This window comes from Ctenocephalides felis, unplaced genomic scaffold, assembly GCF_003426905.1.
Source record: "Ctenocephalides felis isolate EL2017-DRISC unplaced genomic scaffold, ASM342690v1 CF-g0.4_SCAFFOLD_01170, whole genome shotgun sequence".
Classification (NCBI taxonomy): domain Eukaryota; kingdom Metazoa; phylum Arthropoda; class Insecta; order Siphonaptera; family Pulicidae; genus Ctenocephalides; species Ctenocephalides felis.
In genome coordinates this window covers 12,883,779-12,908,391 of record NW_020537324.1, presented here as the reverse complement: position 1 = coordinate 12,908,391, position 24,613 = coordinate 12,883,779, and the positions used below count along the sequence as shown (strand labels likewise).

The window sequence follows — 24,613 nt, the reverse complement described above, 5'->3', positions numbered from 1 at the left end:
TTTGTTAAATTGTTAGATAAACATACTTGTTTATCTATGTTAATAAATTAATAATTATTTGCACCTTTTAAGCGGTTTAAGCAACTAAAAAATGTCATTTTCGCCAACGTTATAGTTTAATATTTGCTAAGTTCGTCTGAAAGTCTAATAAATTAATTAATTGTTTGGTAAATTGTTAGATAAACATACTAGTTTATCTAAGTTAGTGAATTAATAATTATTTGCAACTTTTAAGCGGTTTAAGCAACTAAAAAATGTCATTGTCACCAACATTATAGTTCAATATTTGCTAAGTTCGTCTGAGTGAGTCTGGACTAAATTAATTAATTTACAAACATTAATTGTTTGCTAAATTGTTAGATAAATATACTTGTTCATCTATGTTAATGAATGAATAGTTATTTGCAACTTTTAAGCGGTTTAAGAAACTAAAACTTTCATTGTCACCAACGTTATAGTTTAATATTTGCTAAGTTCGTCTGAGTGAGTCTGGACTAAATTAATTAATTTACAAACATTAATTGTTTGTTAAATTGTTAGATAAACATACTTGTTCATCTATGTTAATGAATTAATAATTAGTTGCAACTTTTAAGCGGTTTAAGCAACTATGAAATGTCATTGTCGCCAACATTATAGTTTAATATATGCTAAGTTCGTCTGAGTGAGTCTGGACTAAATTTGCAAACATTAATTGCTTGTTAAATTGTTAGATAAACATACTTATTTATCTATGTTAATGAATTAATAATTAATTGCAAAATGTAAGTTGCAAAAATAATTATTGCATTCACTATTCAAATACCCACTTGACCAGGCTGAGCACGATTGGTCGACAAAGTGTTAAAATTACATATTTAAAAAAAAACATTATATGCACTTATTTTAACAGTATCAATGCTAATTATATATATTTTAAGTAAAATATTTTTTAGTTGTTAATAGTTTATGTTTATTTATCTATGAGTTATCCTATACGATTTACTTCATACTTGATAATTACTTTTCTATTAAATCTGATGTTTGGATTAATAGTTATTTTGTTAGTTTGATGGTTATTCCTCAGGAATACGTGTTTCACTTTAAATAGCTTTTACCAGCAATATCTCAAATATTTAATACATTTTAAATATGTAAATATTTCTATAAAATTAATAATTTAATCAAAATTTTTAACTTGAATTTAAAATGAAATTATATAATGTAAATTATATAATGTAAATAATACATGATTAAAACACAAGATTGCAATTAATTGAATTAAATTTTAATAATTATAATATTTTCATTATATATTGATTATAATTTGAATTTGAATTTTCCCGCGCATGCGAACTGCATTGCGACCTGAACTTTGCCGAAGACGCACACTAGCGCCATTACTGGATAACCTATACATAAACGTCATTCCAGTAGCAGATGTCAGAGCAGTCGCAGGCTGCATAGTTTAAATGTTTAAATATTAATATTAGTGTTAAATATATAACAAATGTATTATTATAATTTTTTTTCGTTGTGAATGTGATATAAGTGAGCCAGTGAAATGATGGACTATTCCATAGATTGGGTTGTCCCTATGTTAAGAAAACCTTTTAACACGAAGATATGGAATATTGCTAGTTCTTTTACTTTTGTTTGTGTAGGATTATTTAGTAAATTAATATTAGGTAAGAAAAGATTTAAAAATGAATATATTAATATAATATTTCAATTTTTCTGCTCCTTTCATACATAAAACCATGTATAGTTTGGATTGATTTTAAGTCATGTGCTTTTGATTCTGCCCTTTGAGTAAATAAAAATATTTCAGAAAATTAATATTTAAATATTTGTAGTATTTAGTATCTATCCAAAGTAATACATTCTAAACTACAATTTATTTTTAAATTATTGTGATGTTTTGGGTTATATAAATATATCTTTCTCATAAACATGAGAATTCAAAGAATTAGAAATATTATCAGTTTAATGTGTTTCTCATAAATGTACTAAATAAACATTTATTGATAATGTATTGTAAATTATGCAAAGATTCCAAATCTGAAATTTCATGCAACAATATCACGATCTTGAAATTTCGTAATAGATGAACCAGAAAAGCAGTGTATTTTTACCATTGCCCTAAATATTTCTTAAAAAAAAACTTACTTCAAAAAAATCCTAAAGAAATTAAATATCAGACAAAATATAAATGATTTCCTACACTAAGAAATTTAATATATTATGGATGTCAAAGGTAATATTTTTTGCTATCACCACTCCTGTACAAGATTGAAAGGCTAATAATTTCTCAACTAAAGAAAGTTTGTCCAACACGTGTTAGGAAATAACATTTTAGTTGAAGTGACTGAAGATGTTTTTCTGATTTTGAATATTGGTTCCTAATTATTTAAATCAGTAGCACGTGTTTTGCAATATTTAGTAATAGATCGAGGAGACAATTCCAATATTTTTCAAATAAAGAAGGTTTGTTTGGTTGAAACACGTGTTAAGATATAACATTTTAGCTGAAGATGTTTTTCTAGTTCCTAAATATTGGTTCCCAAATGTTACACCAGTAGCACGTGTTTTGCAATATTTAGCAATAGATCGTGGAGACAATTTCCAAGGCTAATTATTTTTCAACTAAAGAAAGTTTATGTGCCAAATCTAACACGTGTTAATAAATAACATTTTAGCTGAAGAAATTCTTCTAATTCCTGAATATTGGTTCCCAAATGTTTGAATCAGCAACACATGTTTTGCAATATTTAGCAATAGATCGTGGAGACAATTCCAGAGGCTAATTATTTCTCAATTAAAGAAAGTCTGTTTGCCAAATCTAGCACGTGTTAAGAAATAACAATTTAGCTGAAGATGTTCTTCTAGTTCCTAAATATTGATATCCAAATGTTTGGATCTGTAACACGTGTTTTGCAATATTTAGCAATAAATGGTTTATTTATTATTTCTCAACTAAAGAAAGTTTGTCAAATCTAACACGTGTTAAGAAATAACATTTCAGCTGAAATGACTGAAGAAGTTTTTTTTGACTTCCCGTAGAGTAAGTTATTGTAATGGGCCGAAAATCGAAATTGTAAATTTTCACATTTCTCGACGTTTTGAAGGTTTCTGAACATTTTGGCATACCTCAGAAAAAATGGATGTGTGTGTGTATGTATGTATGGATACAAATTTTCAGTCACGTTTTCGGGCGCACGGATCAACCGATTTGAATGGTTCAAAAAACATTCGATTCCTATTGATAGGGAGATGTGCTGATTAGTTTTTGGCAAAGGCATGCCCAGCCATTTCGAAGATACGGAGCTAAATGTGTAAAAATGGCAGTTTTTGAGAGAACTAAGCGTCCGATTTAAATGATTCAAAGAACTTTCTGCTTGTCTTAACAAAATAATTGATTTTGGAAAAAAAAATTGTTTCAACTTTTTTTTTCATTTTTTTTTTTCAAATAATTTTTTTTTTTGTATATCGAAAATAATTCAGATTTTATTTTTAATTCTGACTATAGTTCTAATATACTTTAAACAAATAATTTCAGCTTTGCAATTCAGTTTATATAATTTTTATAAATATTAGACAATGTTACAATATTAATAATTATAATCTATTTGAAAACATTCAGTATTCTTCGAACATTTCGTTACTGTACGGGAAGTTCCAGCAATTTGCCTTAAGGCACGATGCCATACACCCAACTAGTTTTTATTTGGCCTTGCTTACTGAGCATTTAGCCATCTACAACATTTTTATTTGTTTACATTCTATAAGAGTTTTTATATCATATTCAATCTATATATATCCTATTCTATATTCTTCTTCTTCTTCTTAATTTCTTCAATTTTTGCTGTTTTCTATCAAATTTCTAATTCTATTCATCTTTTATCTTCATTCAATTTTTCTTCTTCATTCTTCTTGTTAATCTTAGCAAATTCTGATATTCTCCTAATACAAATCAGCTTTTCGAATTCTGTAATTCCTATTTTAATTTTGATTCAATTTCTACTTAACAAATACAATTTTTATTTAATTTCAAATTAACTACACTTTTTTTCATTCATAAATAAAAATCAATGACAGGATTCGATCCAAAAATCCCTGTCGTGTGAACTAAAGACAATTGCAGAGGCTATTCTCAACTGAAAAAACTTTGTTAAATCTAACACGTGTTAAGAAATATCATTTAAGTTGTGGTGACTGAAGACATTCTTCTAGTTCTTTAATATTGGTTCCAAATTGTTTAACTCAGTAACACGTATTTCCCAATATTTAGCAATAGATCTCGGAGACAATTGCATCACAACCGCATATTTCTGCGCCGTACGCTTGTACCTACTGACGGTAATTTCGTAATAAACAGCCGACTGAGTATCTCAAGACAAAAATGTGAATATCATGTGAAAGTATATTGTAAACATCAATTAGCACATGTTACAACTATTCCACCTTCTCTGGGGACATTCAACTGTAGTATATATTTCAACCTCGTCTTATTTTCTCAGGATACTCACGTTTGTAATGTTTTATGTGATTTTTTATTATTAATTCCCCTTGCAAACAGCGGTCATTGCCTTACCGTTATTTGTTGTTTATGAATAATGCACGTTTATATTTGTGTGTTGGTCTTATACTTATATATCACTACTTTCATAAAAGATAGTTTTCTTTATATAATTTTGTTTGATGCAAGTATTGTTTTTAGGATTTATGCTCCAAAAAAATTTATAAGTATTAAAATCTGCAGTAACAGGAATGTTCCAGTTAAAATACAGGTCTGATATGAGGTGAAAATAGGCTTTGGGGTATTGACACAGCATGTATCTCAAGTATTAGATCAAATATTTAATGAAAATCTCATCAAATCGAAAATTGTCAACCAGTGGGTTGCCTTCTAATAACACCAGGTTGAGGAATCACATCAAAACAGCTCATAGAAAATATATAGGCCTGATTGCTAATTAAACAAAATACAATAAATTATACTAATTACTAAAATAGTACAAGTACAAGTACTAAGATAATACAAATTAGTATTAAATAGCTATTCTAATATACAATGAAGATAGTTGACATTCTTTTATTCATATTAGTAGTAAACAAAATAAATCTAATATTCAGTTAAAACTACAAGTTAGTTAAAATAGGTTAATTGTAATTTAGATAAACAAAAGTTCTCATCATTCTTACTATTAGAGACTTTGCTAGAATATTATAAAATAGAACACATTCAAGCAATCTTAGATCTCAAATTTATTCATTTGTAAGAAAAAATGGTTCTTAAAGTTTACACCTAATTATGTGATTAATAAATAAATTTGAGATCTAAGACAGCTTTAATTGTTCTATTCTATGATTGCAAAATCTCTAATTCTAAAAATGATGAGAACTTTTTGTTTCTCCAAATTACAATTATCCTATTTAAATTTTTAGTTTTAACTGAATATTAGATTCTCGTTTTCTTCTAACACAATAAATAAAACTGAGTTTTATATAAATGTAAATAACCAATTAATATGCATTTATGCATCATATAAAATACAACTCTGTGTATTGTTCGATTCACCTTCGACTCTATAAAAAAAACTTGCAGTTTCAGTGTTTATTTTTAAATTTCATAATTAAATTTACTGTTTATGTTTTTAATTTAGGAATATTTTATTATTTTAAAATGCTAATCATTTCTAGGAGTAAGTATATGCATAAAATGTTAATTAAATATAATTATTTGGTACATTTATTGATTTCAAAACAATAAGTTTTGATAATTCTAGAACCATTAATTTTTTGCCTGTAAATTGTTATATCATATGAATAGTAATAGTTATTTTGATTTCATATATTACACAGTATGATGATGCAAATTTTTAATTTTGCATTATCATTGCTATAAAACCTGTATGGTTTTCATTAGCATCAACTTATTAAATCAATAAAAAAAATTATAAATTTAGCCTGCACATGAGAAAGTCCTCTTACTTTTACTACACTTATATTAACACCAACTAATGGTCATAAAAGTATTTATATTTTTATCTTGTTTTTGAGCAGGAATCAGAAATAAATTAGGAATTCTTTGAGCTGTTGTGATGATCCTTCTTAACTTTTTAGAAGGCAACCCAACGGTTGGTAAAATACATTTGATGTACTTACTTTTATTATTAAGAATCTTAAATACTGATGGCATATTTTTAAGTTGACGCAACAATGTCGAAAACGGATTAATTTCATTTGCAAACAAATTTTAGAACTATATTTGCAAAAAAATCTTTTTCCGATGGGTATCGGACCAGGAGGTTGCAAGGTTGCAAGGTCGAAGCTCTTACCACAGTACCACGGGTAAACGCTTTTATATGTGTTAACACTATAAGTAGTAGATTACAAAAATTGTTTTCTAAATGTTATGAAAATTATATGTTTCGACGTCTACATTTCCTAATATCACTTTTATCACTTTGCAAGATCTGCGGTTTGAGTTGCAAAAACTGTAGACTTTGTGTCTTTTATGATTAGTTGTCAATGAACTTACAACATTTTACGAAATTACTGATAACTTATAAATGATAAATAAAATACGGAATTCAATAGTAAATTAAATGTTGGTGATAACGATAAGAATTGAACTAGTGGGGTGCATGGCATCGTGCTTTGAGGCAAATTGCTGGAACTTCCCGTACCGTAATTAAAAATCTTGGTACGAAACCCAAAAAAATTACACAAAATGTGTACACATTATAAAAATCTCTATAAAATATCTGATAATTTGATGTGCATAAGTCCAATAAACATTTTTGACCGCCAAATGACATTTTTTAATTTGAGAGTCCATAACCGCTGGTCCTGCCTTCCCAAAAATTTACTCAGTTCTTTATCTTGTCAATACAAGTAAAATGTTTTTTGAATTATTAAAATCGGACGCTCCGTTCTCTTAAAAAATGAGTTACCGTTTTTAGCACTTTTTGCCCCGTATCTTTGGAACGGCTAGACCTGCCTTATCCAAAATCTAATTGGCACGTCTCCTTATCAATACGAATCGAATGCTCTTCGAATTATTCAAATCGGTTGATTCGTGTTCCCGAAATCGTCGACGAAAATTTGTATCCGCACACACACACACATACACACACGCACACACACATACATCCATTTTTTTTAAGGTATACCAAAATGTTCAGAAACCTTTGAAACGTAAAGATATATAAAATTTTTCATTTTCGATTTTTTGCGATTACTATAACTTGCCCTACGGGAAGTTAACAAGCGTTTTTCTTTATTGGCCTTGGTTGAGCATTAAGTCACTTACAATTTTTTTTATACCCTATGATACGATGGATGGTCGAAATATTTTTTATTGAAATTTTATCTTGCTGATTTTTTGTATGCATTACTTTTATTCTTATATCCAAGCATTTTAGATACTTCTATACGAGGTCTTTTTGCACTTGTGAATATACGTTTTGATCTACATTTTCGGTTATCACAGAAAAAATCGGATATCACTACTGCTTGATCAGGGTGTATGTAGGGCGAATTTTGTATCCGTAACCTTGAGGTGAGATTCTTAACCACGTTAAAAAATCCCTAAAAAAATTAACGCTTTTTTCATAAAAATCAGTACTATATATGTAAAATTCAACAAGTAAAAACTGCAAAAAAATATTATTAATATTTATTTCTCATTCGACGACCGGAACACGTATGATTAACTTCCTGAGTTAACGTCCGTTACTCAATTATTGTTAACTTATGCATTACGAGACCTCCTGAGAGACCTTATATTTAATTTATTATAATTTCTTGTATTTTATTTTACACTATCAGCAACAATTTCCTTCGCGAATTTATTACAACTTGCAATTTTATCTATGAAGCGATATAAATGCAATACTCTGTAATCACAGGTAATAATTATAAGATAAAAATCGCAGTTTTCACTTTAAAAAATTATACTTGCATTTAACAAAAATATTCATGTTCGTAATATGTTTAGATTACAGAAAATTATTCCATATGTAAATAACAATTATAATAAATTTTTGCATATTAAATTTAATGGAGCATACCAGATGAGTTATTATTTTTGCGTCCTAATGTGCGTATTGTTTACTAGTCAATTAATATTTCCAACTACGTCATCTATCAAGATTTAGAAGAGCGATATTTGCATATATATTTTAAATATGAAAAACAATTATTATAATCTTTGTATCGATATAATTTAAAATGCATTATTTCAAAACAATCGAAAAAGAATTATCTGACATTAAATTGCTATGTACAAAATGACTTTCATTTTGGTACAGTGCGTCATGAGTTTTTTTTTATCATATAATTGTCTGTGTCTCATCTCTCTATTACAAATACACATTCACATACACACATATATACATATATACATATACATATATATATATATATATATATATATATATATGTGTGTGTAAATATGTATATACATGCACCTATATAAATTTAATTTATATTTTATTCTTATTAGGATTGAGTATATGTATGTCGAAAATCACTTTTACTTGGTACAAAATCAATTCAAATATGTTCAATAAACGATGCATAAGATAAACGTGTATATACTACTTGAAAAACACTAATTTATTAATATTTGAAATTAATAGTAATCACATCTATGATATCAGACATTAAATATGAACTATAGGTGTAGGTGTAAATCGCATTTTGCCTTAAGTAAGGTGACCAAATCGAGGACTGTCCCGGCCAAACCAGGACGTAGGGTCACACCTTACCTTAAGGCGTATTGCAAATACTTTATTTTAGCAACTTTTAGAATCGTGACGATAGAATTTTTACAAATTTTTACATTGCCCATTATTTCCACCTTTGATATTTTATCCTAATTGGACCACTTATCGCATGCTTGTGAAATTTTAGGTCAGGGTCATTAAGACCCTGAACCCTGCAACGTCCAAATTCATCATTAATTACCATTAAAAACTAATCAGCACGATCCCCAACTGTTATTTTTCCAACACTTTTTGAATTTTCAAAATCGGTTAAAGATTTTTCGGATCTTGAATCTTCAAAATCGGTTCAAGCATTTTTAAAATTTTTATATTGCCCATTATTTCGAACTCATTATAGTTGAATCACTTTTCGCAGGCTTGTAAAATGTTACCTCAGGGTCATTAAGACCCTGAACCCTGCAACGTCCAAAGTTTTGTCAAAATTATCATAATTACTAAGAAACGGTTCAGCCGTTCTTTACCAAAAACTAACCAACACGATTCCCAACTAATATTTTTCCAACTTTTTGAATTTTCAAAATCGGTTCAAGATTTTTCGGATCATTTTTCAATTTCTATAGTCCAATTTTTCAAATTCTTTGTTTCAAATCAAGCGCCCTTGGAACTTTCTAAGCAACTTCCGCGTTATGAGCACATATGAATGATATACAGCACGTTTGTTAATACTTGTTGTGAAATAAGATATAAATATATGAAGAAAAAAATATACAGAGTATGCATAAATAGAATGTCGTGGAATATATTTAATCATGCAGGGAAATACCAATAGTTTTGATTGCTTTTAAATGAATTGAAACATGTTTCTCATAGTAATCATACATAATGGATCTTTTAGTATGATTAAAGTTTATATATAAAAAGAAAAAGATAATAAAATAAGTATATAAATATATATATATATATATATATATATATATATATATTTAGTTAATCGTCTGAATCACATATAAATAATCTATATATAAATTGGACTCAATTTAGCTTCTACCTAATTTGTCATCAAGAATCGAAGAAATGATATTTCACCAGAGCACACGATTGTTTTTCAACTAAACAATTTAACTATGTTATTTATTAAGTTATTATAAAATATTTATGTTTATTCAACATTTGTATTATTTTTCATTAAAACATTCTCAACATATCTTCTAAAAAATCTACTATTTTTTAAAATAAATCTAACTTTAATTATGGCAAAAATTATTTACATTTCAATTTGAAAGCAAATGTTAATTTTAATTATTTAATTGCAAAATGTTTATCTATAATTATAGTACTTGATGTAGTTTTTTTTAATTATTGCAGCTTTAAGTTTAGTTAAATGCTTTTGCAATTTAGTTAAATAAATTTTAGTCAAATTAGTTTTTTATACTTTATGTATGTACATATATTTATTTATAAAAATTATACTATTTTAAGATAATTTTTCATTAAACTTGGGCCATATATCTGTTTTAAAAATCATTTGAACATTAATTATGGCAAATAGAATTATTTGGATGAATCTGAAAAACAATTTTTTTTTGTTATAATTTATTTTCGTTAATCAAGACTTTAATGTCTTAATATGAAAACAAATGTTGATTTTAATTATTTAATTGCATAACGTTTATTTTTAACTATCGTGGCTACTGTAATTTTAAAAATTAATACAGATATTTTCTAGTTAATAAGTAAAATAATCAGTAATTTATAGTATTGCAAATAATGGAAAAAGAAAGCATGGAGAAAAAATAAAGAATATTAGTATTTAGTATTCAATATTTCAATAATGTTATTCTAATAAGACTTTCTATCTTTAATTATCAAGACATGTAGTCTTTATAGTTATTATATTGTAATAAGAAAAAAGAGCATGGGCGTGAACAAATCCAGTTTCAATGCAATATGTAATAAATTTTGCACACTATTGCACTTGACCTAATTTAATAATAGACTTAAAGATTATTCGTAAAGTTCTTAATAGGATGAAATATTCTTAGATTACGTAGGATTAATTTAATAAAAGATATTGCAAGGACGTTATATTTTTAGTTGATCAAAAGGAGTTTATTAGAAGATTATAGAAAAAAATGTATATAGGGATTCATAATCTAAATAGGATATGATGTTATGAAATAAAGATTTTTTTAGAGAAGTCGTCGGATATGAAATATTATGAAAAAAAATTCAAGAAATTAAATTAATCATTTTTAAATCCGGTGCTGTATACTATTATATACAAAGTACATTCAAATTTTACATATTAACCCTCAATGAGGCGAAATTTTGTTTTTACTTCAAAAAAGTTAGTTAACGAAAAATTAGTAATTAAGAGTCTATATATACAAATAAAAATTAAAGAAATCTGGTTAAACAAATTTTTTGGTTTTAATGAATTATGTGACTTTCAAGGCTTATAATGTTCGTACATTTCTTTATGAATATGTTATTTCAGGTTGAAAAGCCAAGGTCATAAATATTATCTTGACAACATTATAGAATTAAGATTTATGCGTAATCTCACGAAAAAAAAAAACATAATTATTTGGTAAAATATCAAGAAATTTAGAATGATTCCTAGAAGTTACGCGGGCCCATATAGAAGAATTAACTATTAAAGTATATCGTAATTTTATTTATTTTTAGATTTAATATCATTTGAGTATTAATTTTTTACTGTAATGGTCTAATCTTGTATCCGAATAAATATAAATATCATTGTATGATACTAATTGTGTGAGTATGATATCAATTCTAACATTCAAAGGTCGTTTATATCAAAATTTTGATAAAAAATTTTAGTAACTTAGGTTAGGGATTTTTTATATCACATAATATGTGATATAAATATGTAATATATTATATTACAATCTGTCTTAATAAGAGACATTCAGTAATTTATTTATAATAATGTATAAAATTAATTTTTCAAAATTAATGGTAAAACTATCTTTAGGGGTAATAGTGCAAATCTATGCAATAAATATAAATTTAAATATCAACGTATTGATAATGGTATCATTTTTAACATGCAAAAGTCGTTAAATCAAAGTTATTGATGAAAAATATTGGTAACACACAAGTTAAGAATTTGTTTTTATATCATATGAGTCTTTATCCTAAACAATTTGTCTTAAAATTCATTTGGCAATTGATTTAAAATAATTTACAAAAATAAGTTTTGAAATGACTTCCTGTAGTGGACAAATTTTATCACAATTTGTGATATACTAACAGTATATATTGTAAATAGTAATGAAAATACTTGTCTTAAAATACATTTAGTAAGATTTAATTACAAAACATTAGTAAGGTTATTTACAAAATTATTTTTTGAGGGGTTACCTAGTGATAGGACTATCTGTAGTGGACAAATTTTATCAATATTTGTGATATACTAGCAATATATACTGCAAATATTAATGAACAAATTAATACTTATAAAAAATGTAAATATATTCAATTTAAACTAAGCAGAAAAAACATCATGAGAAGAGATCAGGGAATTACCTAGAATATTTTAGCAGTGGATACCGCGGAAGATACTGCTTCATCCTATTATAAGATACAAATTTTAAGTTGCCTTGTATTCATAAAAATTATATTAAAAAATAATCCTTTAATTTGCAGAAATTTTAAACCGGCCTACAATTTATAATCAAGATGTGATCAAAAGAGCGTTGACCTCACGACCGAAAGGAGTGCCATTGCTCACAGTATCAAATCATCACTCGTGTTTCGACGATCCAGGATTATGGGGTAATTTTTATAAAATATACATATATTTTATAAATATTTTTTTATCAATAAAACTATAAATTGATTTATATTCGTTAGCACTCATGTGTGCTGTGTGTCGAATATTTATCTGTTTAGGTCATCGGTTATATTAGGCTACGTAATAACTAAAACTACAAATGGAAAATCTTTTCAAGGCCATGATTTTTTTAAATGGTCATAAAAGCATTTTTTTATAAATATAAATTTACATTTTGTTGTTCAAACATTTAAATTGCGTAAATGCAATGAATATAAATTATTTAATTAGGAAAATCCATAAAAAATATTGTTCTTCGAGCTGATTTTTACGATAAATTATTTGCCAGATCATGTAATATGTATTATGAAAATTTTACCAAATTTGCCATATATGAGATTGTTGATTGGTTGGAAGTATAATATGTTTTAAATTAATGATTTACAGGCAATATACGTATATTGGTCGCCGCGATTGCAAAGGCTATAAAAAAACGTGATAGATTTAATATTACTATATAAAAATAAGTCGGATTTTCCTTCCTGACGATATAACTCCAGAACGCACGAACCGATTTCGACGATTTTGCATTCGTTGGAAAGGTCTCGGACTCCGTGAGGTTTATAGCAAAGAAAATTGAAGCGGAAAACACTTTTTTCACATACAGCGTCATCTCTGATACTTAGCATGTGCTACAAACTAATATTTTTTGTTTGACTGCTACTCATTTGTTTGACAGCTACTCATTGTATTCTGCTCAATTAATTTCATGTGACAAACCGGCATTGTGTTCACTGTGAAATTGTGCAAAAAATGTAAAAAAATAAGTTATTCGTTTCCTAACATTTCAATTGGAAACCATCAAATCAATCACGTGTATTGTGCAAATTTTTATTCAATTTCAACAGCAGGCAATTTTTTTCTTCATCTCTTAATCACCAAACGAAATGTTACATAAAATGTAACCATCTGGTGGTGAAACGGAGTTCGCCCGGTTTGCTAGTATTTTTTATTAATTTATCCATGTTCGCTAGATATATTGGCAAATATATGAGATGGACTATTGGTTAAATTAATGTTCATAGAAAATATAAAAATATTATCGATGCCATTGTAAAAGAAATAGAAAACGTCGTAGATTTAATTCTATTATATTTTCATTTACCCAGGTTCGCTAGATATAAAAATTCTAGCAAGCCGCCAATATATGAGATGGTCGATGGCTGCTCATGACATATGCTTTACGAACAAATATCACTCACTATTTTTCATGCTCGGAAAATGCGTTCCTGTGATAAGAGGTGCAGGAGTTTATCAGGCCGCCGTCGATTTTTGTATAGAAAGGCTCGGAATGGGAGATTGGGTACACATATTTCCTGAAGGCAAAGTCAATATGGAAAAGGAATTTATCAGGTTAGTAAAGGAATCCGAAAATGCAAAATTAATAAAAACCATGTTTATATATAAAACAATTGGTTATTTTAGTATCTGCACGTGTCACAAGATACAAAACTATTGTTGGTAATAAAAGTTTGAGCATTCATAAGTGTAACAACTGTAGGTTGTAATGTTATCAAATATTGCGATTAGAGAATAATAAAAAAATCGTGCTATTTATCTTTTACGTGCAATTTTAACCAGTTAACTTTTTAGCATTTATATCATAATTTTTAGTCAAAATCGAGTAATGACGAGTCTATTCGCTAATCATAGACTACGTTACACTGGTCACATGTAGGGTCCGCCAAATAACTTTTTTTTAGGGGGTACGACTTAAGCAACCCTACTGTGTACTCTGCACTCTTTACATTTTACTTTCAAATAAAAAAGAGAAAATATTTAGTGTTTTTTAATAGAATTTTCAAACAAAAAGAAAATTGGCAAAATAATCAGTAGATTTTTTAAGGCATTTTTCAAAAAAGCTGGTTGGTGAACCCTATATTAAATTGAAAAGATTTATTTTATAAAATTGAATATATTATTACTTCTATGCTCAAAGCAACCGTACATTGCATTAATACGTATTAAACTAAATATCCAGAAATTGAATTATTACATATATTTATTATACATATGAAAGTAAGTCAAACTCTTTCTATGGAGTGATATCCAGCGTAGGATAATATTATACACAATGGTACTTTGGTAATCGTTCTTGCCATTTCAAATTTTTGGCTAACATCTAAAAAAGTTGCATCATCGTGCATAAATCAATTCTTATGCAATCCGGTGAAGATTTTCTTTACCAGAAAGAATGCAACCGTAACACGGATAATGTTGATTAAACTGTTGATATTTTATTATGCGTGTGTTTTCAAAATGTTCAAAATTTGTTTTTCTCAAAAATTGCGATTTAAATAACCCATACTAGTATACTATTCAATACACAAGATTTTACCCCACGATTAAATTAAAATAACTCGTTATAAAACTGCTTTTTTGAAAACGAGCCTTTGACTACATATCAAGATGTTACTTAAAATACCAATTTGTTTTTGGTATTGGACTAAAACAAAATTTTCTATAATCAACACAAGTTCAGAGCTTAAGAGTTGTGTAAACATTATAGTTTACATCTATAAAACATTCCTCCTCAGATTTAAATGGGGTATAGGTCGCCTAGTCTACGAATCGCCCGTCCCACCCATAATAGTCCCAATGTGGCACATTGGCATGGACAGTGTACTGCCAAACACTCCACCATATGTTCTCAGATTCGGTAAACGAATTACCATGAACTACGGAACTCCAATCGATCTCAGTGACACTGTGGCCCGACTAAAGAGGCAAAAGGTCAGCGAACAAGTTGCCAGAAAAATATTAACAGACACCATACAAGAAGTAATGCTAGAACTACAAAAAGAAACAGAACGACTTCACAACTTGGGCGGTGGTAGTTCGAAACCTTGTAATGGATCAGAGGTTTTGCCAACAAATGGAAATTCAGGAGCTGTAAAATCATGACAAAGGAAGAACGACCGCGAAGGATAGCCGTCGAATCGGAATTTGTGTTTAGTTTTTGGTTTTAAATGCGTGAATCTTACGGAATGAAGTTCATTGTTTGTGGAGTTAGGAAGTCAGTTAAATAACGCATTGACCTGATGATCAGTTGCTTCAGGATATGTTTTATATAGGTTTTTTTGTTGTTTTTTTATTTATAATTATTTTGTAAAAGTGTTTTATGGACTGGCGACTTTATGTTTAGATGAAAATTAGGCCCTTGAAATTTAGAAGCACTGCATTTTACGAAAATATGAGGGCTGTTTCATAAGATTGGATTAATATTAAATGCTGCTTCGTGTAGGATATTAGGAGTGCGTGGTTAGACAAGTTTATAAATCTTATAAAGTAGTTCAAAATTTAGTAGTCAATTCGATTTTCTATTTTTAGTCATGAATTCTTAATCTTAAAATCGGCTCAGAAATATTATTTAAAATAAAAAAATAAATTTAAAACAATTGCAATTGTTACCTTGATACAATAATATGTGATTGTAAAAGGTAATTGCAGATATTAAATATTTTAAGATACAACCAATTTAATGAGTGAAGGAATTAAAATTTTACAATCCATCCCACATCACTTTTTAATGCTAGTATGAAGAATGTAATTATTATACTAAGAATTCACAAAAAAAGAATTCAATCCAGCAATAGATATATAAGTGTGTAATATAATAAATTTTGTAAACTTTGTAAATGTAAATATTTACGGTTTCGACTTTTCTAATCAATTATCTTATTCTTAGGCCAATTAAACCAAAGTTTTGTAACCCAGTGGAATTAAATTATAAGATATTATAACGTCGTATTAATCAGTTGATTATTCTCAAAAGTAATTTGTATTATAAGCTAAAACATTTTTTAACATTGTGTATCTGTTGTAGTGAAATAATTATTTAGCAAGTTAGTGTTTTCTATTTAGTCATTGCAATTGCATATAATAAAAAGTAAAATATGTGTATTAGACACTTAACGCTAATATAATACAATTTTAATAAAATGTGTAATAATATTTCTACATAATAAACAGCATGTATAAAGAAGTTTGTACTAAATTTATATTATGGCGACAATATAAAATGAAGAAATATAAAATGATTGTTTTTTTTACTTGTATAATACAGTTGTTAAACTTAAACGACCAACAATCTCTTCTGATCGTGAAATATATAATATCTTAAATAAGAAGGAATAGAACTTAGCATATAATAGTTAAGGAAAGAAATATTAGTTGTCGACAGAAGTAGCTTCATGCTCACCTTCATCATTCTTATCTACCTTACACGTTTGTCTAACCCTTCGAATCCTTTGCAAAACCTGTCTGCTGGGTATAACATTTCCTGTTACTGGTCCTAAACCGAGGATATGAGAACTGCTTCCTAATACTAATGTTGAATCAGGATGCAATATATCCAGGAAAGGTAAACCATGATCCATGACTAGTAAATGAGCTCCAGCTAAAAGGAAAAAAAATAACTATTATGATAGATACCACATGTAGTAGTAGTAAATATTAAATTACCTCTGAAGAAAGGTTTGCAATCACAATTATCCGCAATCTCAATGTTCAGTGTTAAGTTCATTTTAACAAACTCTCGCTTTTTAGGATTGAAGTCCATCAAAATTGTGTTGCCGTCGTTTGAATAAAATGCATTCACAGCATTGCAGTAAATTTCAGGAAACTCTAAAGGTATGCCTACATAACATTTTGGGCAATCAATTTTATTATATTCTGAAATAACTTCTGAATATTTATCTAAATCTTCTTCTTCATCATCCTCATTTCTTTCAGTATTCGCTTCAGTCATTTCTTGCGTTTCGTATGTTGCAATAGTAAAATGTTCTCGATCAACTTCTGTGGTCCTGATAGAATAATCTGTATTGGTTCTTATAGTAGTGTACAGCATATTATAATTCGTAGCAAAATTGGCTAGAGTAGTGCTCTCTATCTGCCCCACGCCATCGGTATGATCGTTTGTTTCAGTATTGCGATCCATTTCAAAGTACATAGGAATTGTATTATTTTCACAATTAGTTGTGAGCAAATATGATTTTACAGTAGTTATATCAGGTTTGTAATAATCATAAATTCGTACGTGAGCAGGCTTTGCATTTTCTATTTTAGAAATATGCTGAGAGCGTGCAATCAGGAAATCCAGGCAAACTCTGCGAGTTGGTAGATTAATTAAGTAAAACAAGACCAGATTCGGTTGCTCTTCGAAACGTTTAACCATATTATTTTTTGTTTGCTAGAAATGTGTAAAAGGTATTAGGATAAAAATATGTTTCTTAAGAGAATGTTCTTACCTGAACCTTAAATAATGAAGCCCGATCAGGCTCATAACCGGTGGGTAACATAACTTCTAAAACTGCCATATTAATCGCCACGTGGCGCAAACGTAACCACGTGCATACTCGAATATTTTGGATTGAAGAACATGATAGTTGACGAGAAAGCGGCTTAGCACGTACTTCTAAGCTAAAAGACTTGCTTGGTGCTGTTCCTCTAACATTGCACATTAACGATCCTAAAAAAATTTAATAATCATGATCATTTGCATAATTTTCTATAAAGTTGTTCCTATAATTTAATGTAGCAGTTATAACTACCTTGAATAACAACACATCCATCGCCTTGTGAAGTTATGGTTACGTGTTTTGGTATGGATTTGAATTCATGTATAGAAAGAGGATCACCAGATAATATAGGAATACTATGAATAATATTGTTTGAATTTATGCCAACTGTTATATTTGTTTTGTGAAGTGGTGCACTATTAGCGTATTCTGCCAAAGCTTGCAATGCTACATTCGTGTCCTAAAAATAATTTCATATTAACCATAGCAACCCATGTAAATTATTTATAAATATTATTAGTACGTACCTGAGTCGACACAAAACCACCATGCGAATTTCGATGCCTGGACAAATATTTTACAGCTTGCAAAGCATATGCCATATTTTCTCTTCCACCATGTTTCACGAGAGCAAGAATAGCATAACTTGTTATCTCAATGTTTACAGCAAGATGATCATCTTCACTTTGCCAATATAGCATACCTGATAAAAAATCGACAAATGTAATTAAAAGCTAATTGTTAATATAATACTGATAGTTTATTATTTAAAGAATTACCTTCGCTAGATGTTGCTCTTCGCAGAAGTCTAGCTAAACTTGATCTGGCATCCTTTTTTTGTGGTCCAAGCAAAGAATATGCATAAGTAGCCAATCCTAATGTGTATAAATCAGCGTTGACGCCGGGACCATTTACGGAACCAATACAAAATCTTGCGGAACTAATAGAGCTTCTTTTAACAGGCAATCTTGTTTCTATAAGTGAAATCAAGACAAATGCTGTTAACCCCACCAAATCTTCATCCTCCAAACCTCCCTGAAATATGATTATAGCAACTTATCAAATAAATAATTAGTAAAATAAGACTATTCTATGAATTACCTTCATCGCTGAATTGAAAACGTAGCCAGTGCTTTGAAAACATCCATTTTCAAGCTGTTGCGACATCAACCAACTCCTGGATAACATCAGATCGTTTTTGTCTATATCAACATGCCGTTGAAGCTGAGCAAATGTACGTAAACCAAAAGCTGTGAGCCATGTGGATGGCGATTCATCTTGTTCGCCAAATGCTGAATAACCACCATCTTTGTGACGATAGTTCAGTTGGCGTTCGTAACCTTAAGAAAACAAAAAATATAATAAATTATATATACCAATGCTATTTAAGTTTACCTAATTACTATCTAAATACCTATTTTCAAGTTGTACAGTGCTTTTGATCTTAAATGTTCATTTTCGATTCTATTTGCATCTAAATATGTTAGAACATACAAATTTGGCACAAACAAAATCATATTCTGTTCGCCGCAGCCCAACGGTAGTTGAACAAGATTACCTAAATTCTGAAAATTCCAAAAAAAATCAAGATAACAATCATGATATAGAACCTTCTAACAATCACGGTACCTGTAAAATAGGCGCCACCAATTCTCCTATTACTGAAATTTGAGCTTTCGCAGACTGTTCGACGACATAATTTGGTAGTTCCCAAGACCAAGTCAAAGAAGATTCCTCAGGAAATTCTGAAATATTGATAAACTTCTATTTATGATAAAATTTGCAACTACAAATGTAATTGAGTTTCCTTACCTTTTGGGCACAAGAAAGCAGATTTTGTAATTTCTACCGGAAATCCTTCTGGTTCAACTAATATTTGTTTCACCAAAATGTCTCTGAAATATATTAGTTCTCTGTAGTTAGTATACATGATTTCTTACATTTAGCAAAACTACATATCCCTTTCGTTCTACCTGATGTCCATTAATGTTTCCGGTCCACACGATTCTGGATATCCAGTGTCAACTTGAGCAGTCAATGTTAAATTGAACTAAAAACAGTACTATAAAGGTCGTAAACATCAGTTTAGAAACATTTTTATAATATTATTATACCTTTCCTAATTCAGTGGCACGTAGCTGATCGCAAATACTGCGGCATCATTAGATGGAACGCATTTAGATGAGATGTTACCACCATCAAACATGTAAGCTGATAAACCATCCACTGCAGTAATGCTTAGGGAAACCTAAATTAAGTGTTAATAATTTCAAGTGTTGCTGTTGTTTTATGTGTTGTTTTTTTTACCGGTAAACTATCATCTTGATAATTGAAAACTTGCGCAGATAACTCCACTATTTCTCCTCGTTTAATAGAATAAGGCGTTGCAATATCCACAAAAAATGGCTGGAAGGCTGTAATCCGAGCAGTAGAAGGTGTAGCTACACCTAATCCGCGGCTTTCTGATAAACAATAAGCTGAACTATGCCAAGTTGTTAATGTATGAGGTAATTGATAAGTTAATTCTTGCTTTTCCTTCGGACCTACAAAATATTAATTGTTATACAATGATACCTATTCATATTTAATTAAATTCTAACGCACCCGATATGGATTAATTCCCATAACCAAGAATCTGGAAAATAGTCGCGAAATGAATCAGTTTTAAAATTCCCTGAATCCGAATATTGGTATAATGTACTGGGAATTCCTCCATCGCCATCAAGAGAATCAAGTCTAGAAGCTGGTGAAATAAAGTTTGTTAAAAATAAAATATAGATAGAAAATTTAATTATCAAAATCGTACCAATATCATCTTCATTTGGGATACAGGTTAGTGTCTTCATATCCAAATCAGTTATTACTACTAAATCAGCATTCTAGAAAATAAAAAATATACAGAGATGTTAATTTTTTTGAATTTGAAGGATTTTTTACCTGGAATGTTCCTAGAGCTTCAATATTTGATATGCCTCTTCGTTTCGTTTTGATGAATCGCTCATTGACAAATTCTGGGAAAGTTCTGAATCTATTTTATTATTATCTATAAAACAAGAAATTTAATAATTTTTCAAAAATTTTATCCATTGATTAATTAATCTGTAACCTGGTATAAGTCAAAATTTAGTACAATAATTCTACTTACAATCTAAACATTCGATATCTTCCATGACGCTCGTTTTTCTACTCGCCGCATTTTGAATGATCCGTCCATATACCAGATCAGAAGAAATGGCACCACCACGGTTAAATGAAGAATCTGTTGTTAGTTGTTTAACACGTCCATCCATGTGGAAATGGCACATAATGAGTTTGGAGCAGCACGTAATCGTAAGGTAACTGCATCTCCTGGATAAGCTTTTGATTGAATCCATGATTGATGAACCTGAAAATAAAAAGAAAAAAAAATAGTCCTGCAGAAATAATATTGTGTGTTTGTCTATTATTACTTTTTGTCCATAACATCTCTGCACTTCAAACCTGGTTGATCCTGAAACAAGTTCACCATCTCCTCTTGCATAATATACAACAAACCAACCTTCTGGTGCCATAGCACTAGTAATACGAACTCGTAGTGAAACTCGAGCTAACCGTCGTCCAGGAGCTAAGTCAGGATTCAATTTAACAGCAGCTGGCACATCACGACGATCTGGTATTGCCGTGGAAGATGAAGGAACAAACACAGAACCGCGAGACGCTATTCCACCACGAGTTTTTTACCTACAATATCAATAGAAAAGGAAAAATTGCAATACAATATTATTTTGTAATCTTACTAAATAATGCATAATTTGTGGAGCATGAAGAGCTTCGTCAGGTGCAGTGTAAATAACAGGAAAGTCATACTCTATACCGCACATCAAAGGTACAATTCCTGGTGGTCTTGATACTGATATATGTGCACTCGATTGCACTGACCAAGGATTTAAAATCAAACTCGGACCTTTTTCATCCACACACTACAATTTTAAAACATTTAGCATATTATAATTTTTATTTAATTCTCATTATTTATCTTACTTGTGTTCTAATATTTATGATAGTAATATCTTCACTCAAAGGTGCAATACGAAATATAACCAAACCTAATCGATTTGATTTGTAGCTTCTGCAAACTTCATTTTCTTCATCTTGTGTAGTAATAGTTTCAAAACAAATTTTGAGAGGAACATCAGATTTAGGGGTGTTAGATCCTATCGAAGTAACTTGAACCTTAATAACGTAAGATCAATAAAGTGTTTAAGAGAGTAATAAATTTATATTATTGAAAAAACAAATACCTGGCCAGAAAAACCAAGTCCATATTTAAAATACTTGTCCGTATTAATGAATTTTATATCATATTTACGTCTAGAAACTTTCGTATGGGTAGAAGCGTTCTCTTCATTTCCAGTAGCACTTTCTATCATTGTAGCATTCATTGAAATTACTCCAGGACCTAAAACTAATCCTTGCAAAGCTGTAATAGAATAGTTGAGACATCCTCTTCGTCCATCTAACTATACAGAATCGAAAATAAACATTCAGAATCAAATTTTATGTAGCAGGATTTTTTTATAAAAATTTGGACATACCTGATCTTCAGAAATCGTTTCATTGTAGAAAGATTCTGTGCCACTTTCTGTTGCAGCTTTTATTTGAATGTTTAATACACCTTTCACAGGTTTTCCATAACTATATCTGTTAAAACAATAGCAAAAAATTTCCTTTGTAAATGATTAAATTTGATAAATGGCTTTTTTTAATAATTATTTATTGTACCTTGAGCATATTTTCCATGAATAGTAATCGCTGGGATAAGTCATTTCCTTCACATGTTGAATACTTAAATGAAATTTGGAAAGAACATGATGTCGAACTTCAAACGTGATTTCATCTTCTTGCTTCTGGTAATCATCTATTAATACTTTAATTCTCCAAATTCCCTAATTTATTTAGGAAATTTTGTAGTATAGTTATTCTTTTAATCAAATATTTCAAAATAGAATTTTTAACTACCTGTTGAGGATCTGACGAGAGACGAAACTGAAGTTCAGCTAAACCCAGACGCGTTGTCACGTTGTTCCATTGAGCTACTTTTAAATAAGATGGATTTAGTAGCCAAATTTTATGTATCTGATGGAAAAATAAATATTAAACAAATCTAAAAAAATGGTTTAGATTGAAGTTAATTTTCATTTACTCTTACCACACTCTGAACAATGGCAAAGTCTGCTGGCCGAATTAGAAGCACCCGAACTCGAACTAAATCATCAGGCCTGTATACTGGCAAATCAGTCTCTGCAATAGCTAATGAAGGTCTTGAAGCATGAGCCAAAGCAACAACTCCCCATCCATCTACAGAATATCCTAATTCTTCTCCAAAATACACTCTCAGCCTGAGGCGACCTTCCTCTTCTGGTCCACCTCCGGATAATAGTGGTATGGATAATTTGAAGCATTCCAGGTCGGGCAAACTTACTAATTGCAGTCAATTAATGTATTAAAATGTATTTTTGCAATATAATTTTAGTTTTGATACCGTTGGTCCATTGTAATTCGACAGTGCTGCTGGTTCCATCGCCCCAGGTTAGATCTAAAATGCCTCTGGCGGAACCGGACACATGGTGAAATGTGGCGCAATAAGTTTCATCTCCTCCTGGTGTTACTGCAGCAGGACCGGTTAGGAGAAAACCTCTTTGACCAGAGGATTGATTAGAAAATTATCAATACCGATTTAACTGAATTTTCATGGATAAAATATAAATAAAAATCAAATCATAAACAAGTTCGATATAATTGAATGTTTCTAATTAAAATAATTGATTGCTTTACTTATAACTTAAATATGAAAGCATAAATAAAAATTATATAATAAATACAATATTTTAGCAAATGTATTTTGTGTAAAATATTGGAAAATTATATACAAGCTTAACAAGTTGTTCATTTTTAAATAAAATTTAGATTTTCTGTTACCCATACCTCTTGTATCCCCCACATTGAGCCAAAGGCGCCGTTAACGAGATTATTATAAAAATCACTAACATTTTTACACAAATCCAATATATAATAGCAACTGCATAATAATAAAATCGATTTAAATGTTATTGAGCTTATGTTTGTTATTGCTAAATTGCGAGACAGGACAATGAATCCGTTGTCCTGTATCTACAATAGCAACTATTGCACTCGCAAAAGGTCGATAGGTTACGAGTGCATTTTGCGCAAGATTGTTAATATTTGAATTGGTACTAAATGACTTTTTATATAAACAATGATTCATTCTGAAGATACTGATCTATCGATTAAAAATATTTATTAAAATTGTTGGCAATAAAAATCGATGCACAATCATAAAATATCAAGTACGAGACAAAGTCAAATGCTGAGCACTGCTAAATGCTATTTATATCCTCAATATTTCATTAAATAATTCTAATAGGTTTTTTCCTGCCAAGAATAACATGTTTAACAAAAAAATTATTTTCTATTTTGTTAATAAAATTAATGATTCATATTTAGTAAATACTCTTCATTATTTGCAAACAAAATCCAAGAAATGCAGATTGTCTTTATCAAGAAGGTCAAATGGTGCGGAATTTATTACTGCAATTTATATATATATATATATATATATATATGTGTGCGTGTGTGTGTGTGTGTATATATAGCTATATTTTCATTAATTATTAATAATCCCAGCGATTAATAAAATTAGTTTCTTAGTACTTTTATAAAAAATCAATTTAACTAATATA

General features: G+C 29.2%; 2 protein-coding genes across 2 annotated transcripts; one reads left to right on the top strand and one right to left on the bottom strand.

The window, feature by feature from the left end:
- Positions 1-1,418: 1,418 nt before the first annotated feature.
- Positions 1,419-15,775, top strand: LOC113366372 (tafazzin homolog). Its single transcript, XM_026607972.1, has 4 exons — positions 1,419-1,667; positions 12,387-12,515; positions 13,683-13,926; positions 15,111-15,775. Exons 1-4 carry the CDS (start codon positions 1,544-1,546, stop codon positions 15,475-15,477), a joined length of 864 nt encoding a protein of 287 aa, XP_026463757.1. The 5' UTR covers positions 1,419-1,543; the 3' UTR covers positions 15,478-15,775.
- A 967-nt stretch (positions 15,776-16,742) lies between these two features.
- On the bottom strand, positions 16,743-23,902 carry LOC113366831 (alpha-1-macroglobulin-like). Its single transcript, XM_026608482.1, has 28 exons — positions 23,838-23,902; positions 23,395-23,549; positions 23,062-23,333; positions 22,872-22,988; positions 22,635-22,798; positions 22,448-22,553; positions 22,154-22,372; positions 21,894-22,085; positions 21,650-21,832; positions 21,533-21,593; positions 21,323-21,477; positions 21,152-21,258; positions 20,811-20,901; positions 20,680-20,752; positions 20,575-20,616; positions 20,181-20,416; positions 20,026-20,121; positions 19,847-19,923; positions 19,686-19,768; positions 19,503-19,618; positions 19,288-19,438; positions 18,975-19,213; positions 18,653-18,908; positions 18,401-18,576; positions 18,126-18,333; positions 17,823-18,043; positions 17,038-17,764; positions 16,743-16,972 (listed from the first exon to the last, which is right to left on the bottom strand). Exons 1-28 carry the CDS (start codon positions 23,900-23,902, stop codon positions 16,743-16,745), a joined length of 4,818 nt encoding a protein of 1,605 aa, XP_026464267.1.
- Positions 23,903-24,613: the final 711 nt, after the last annotated feature.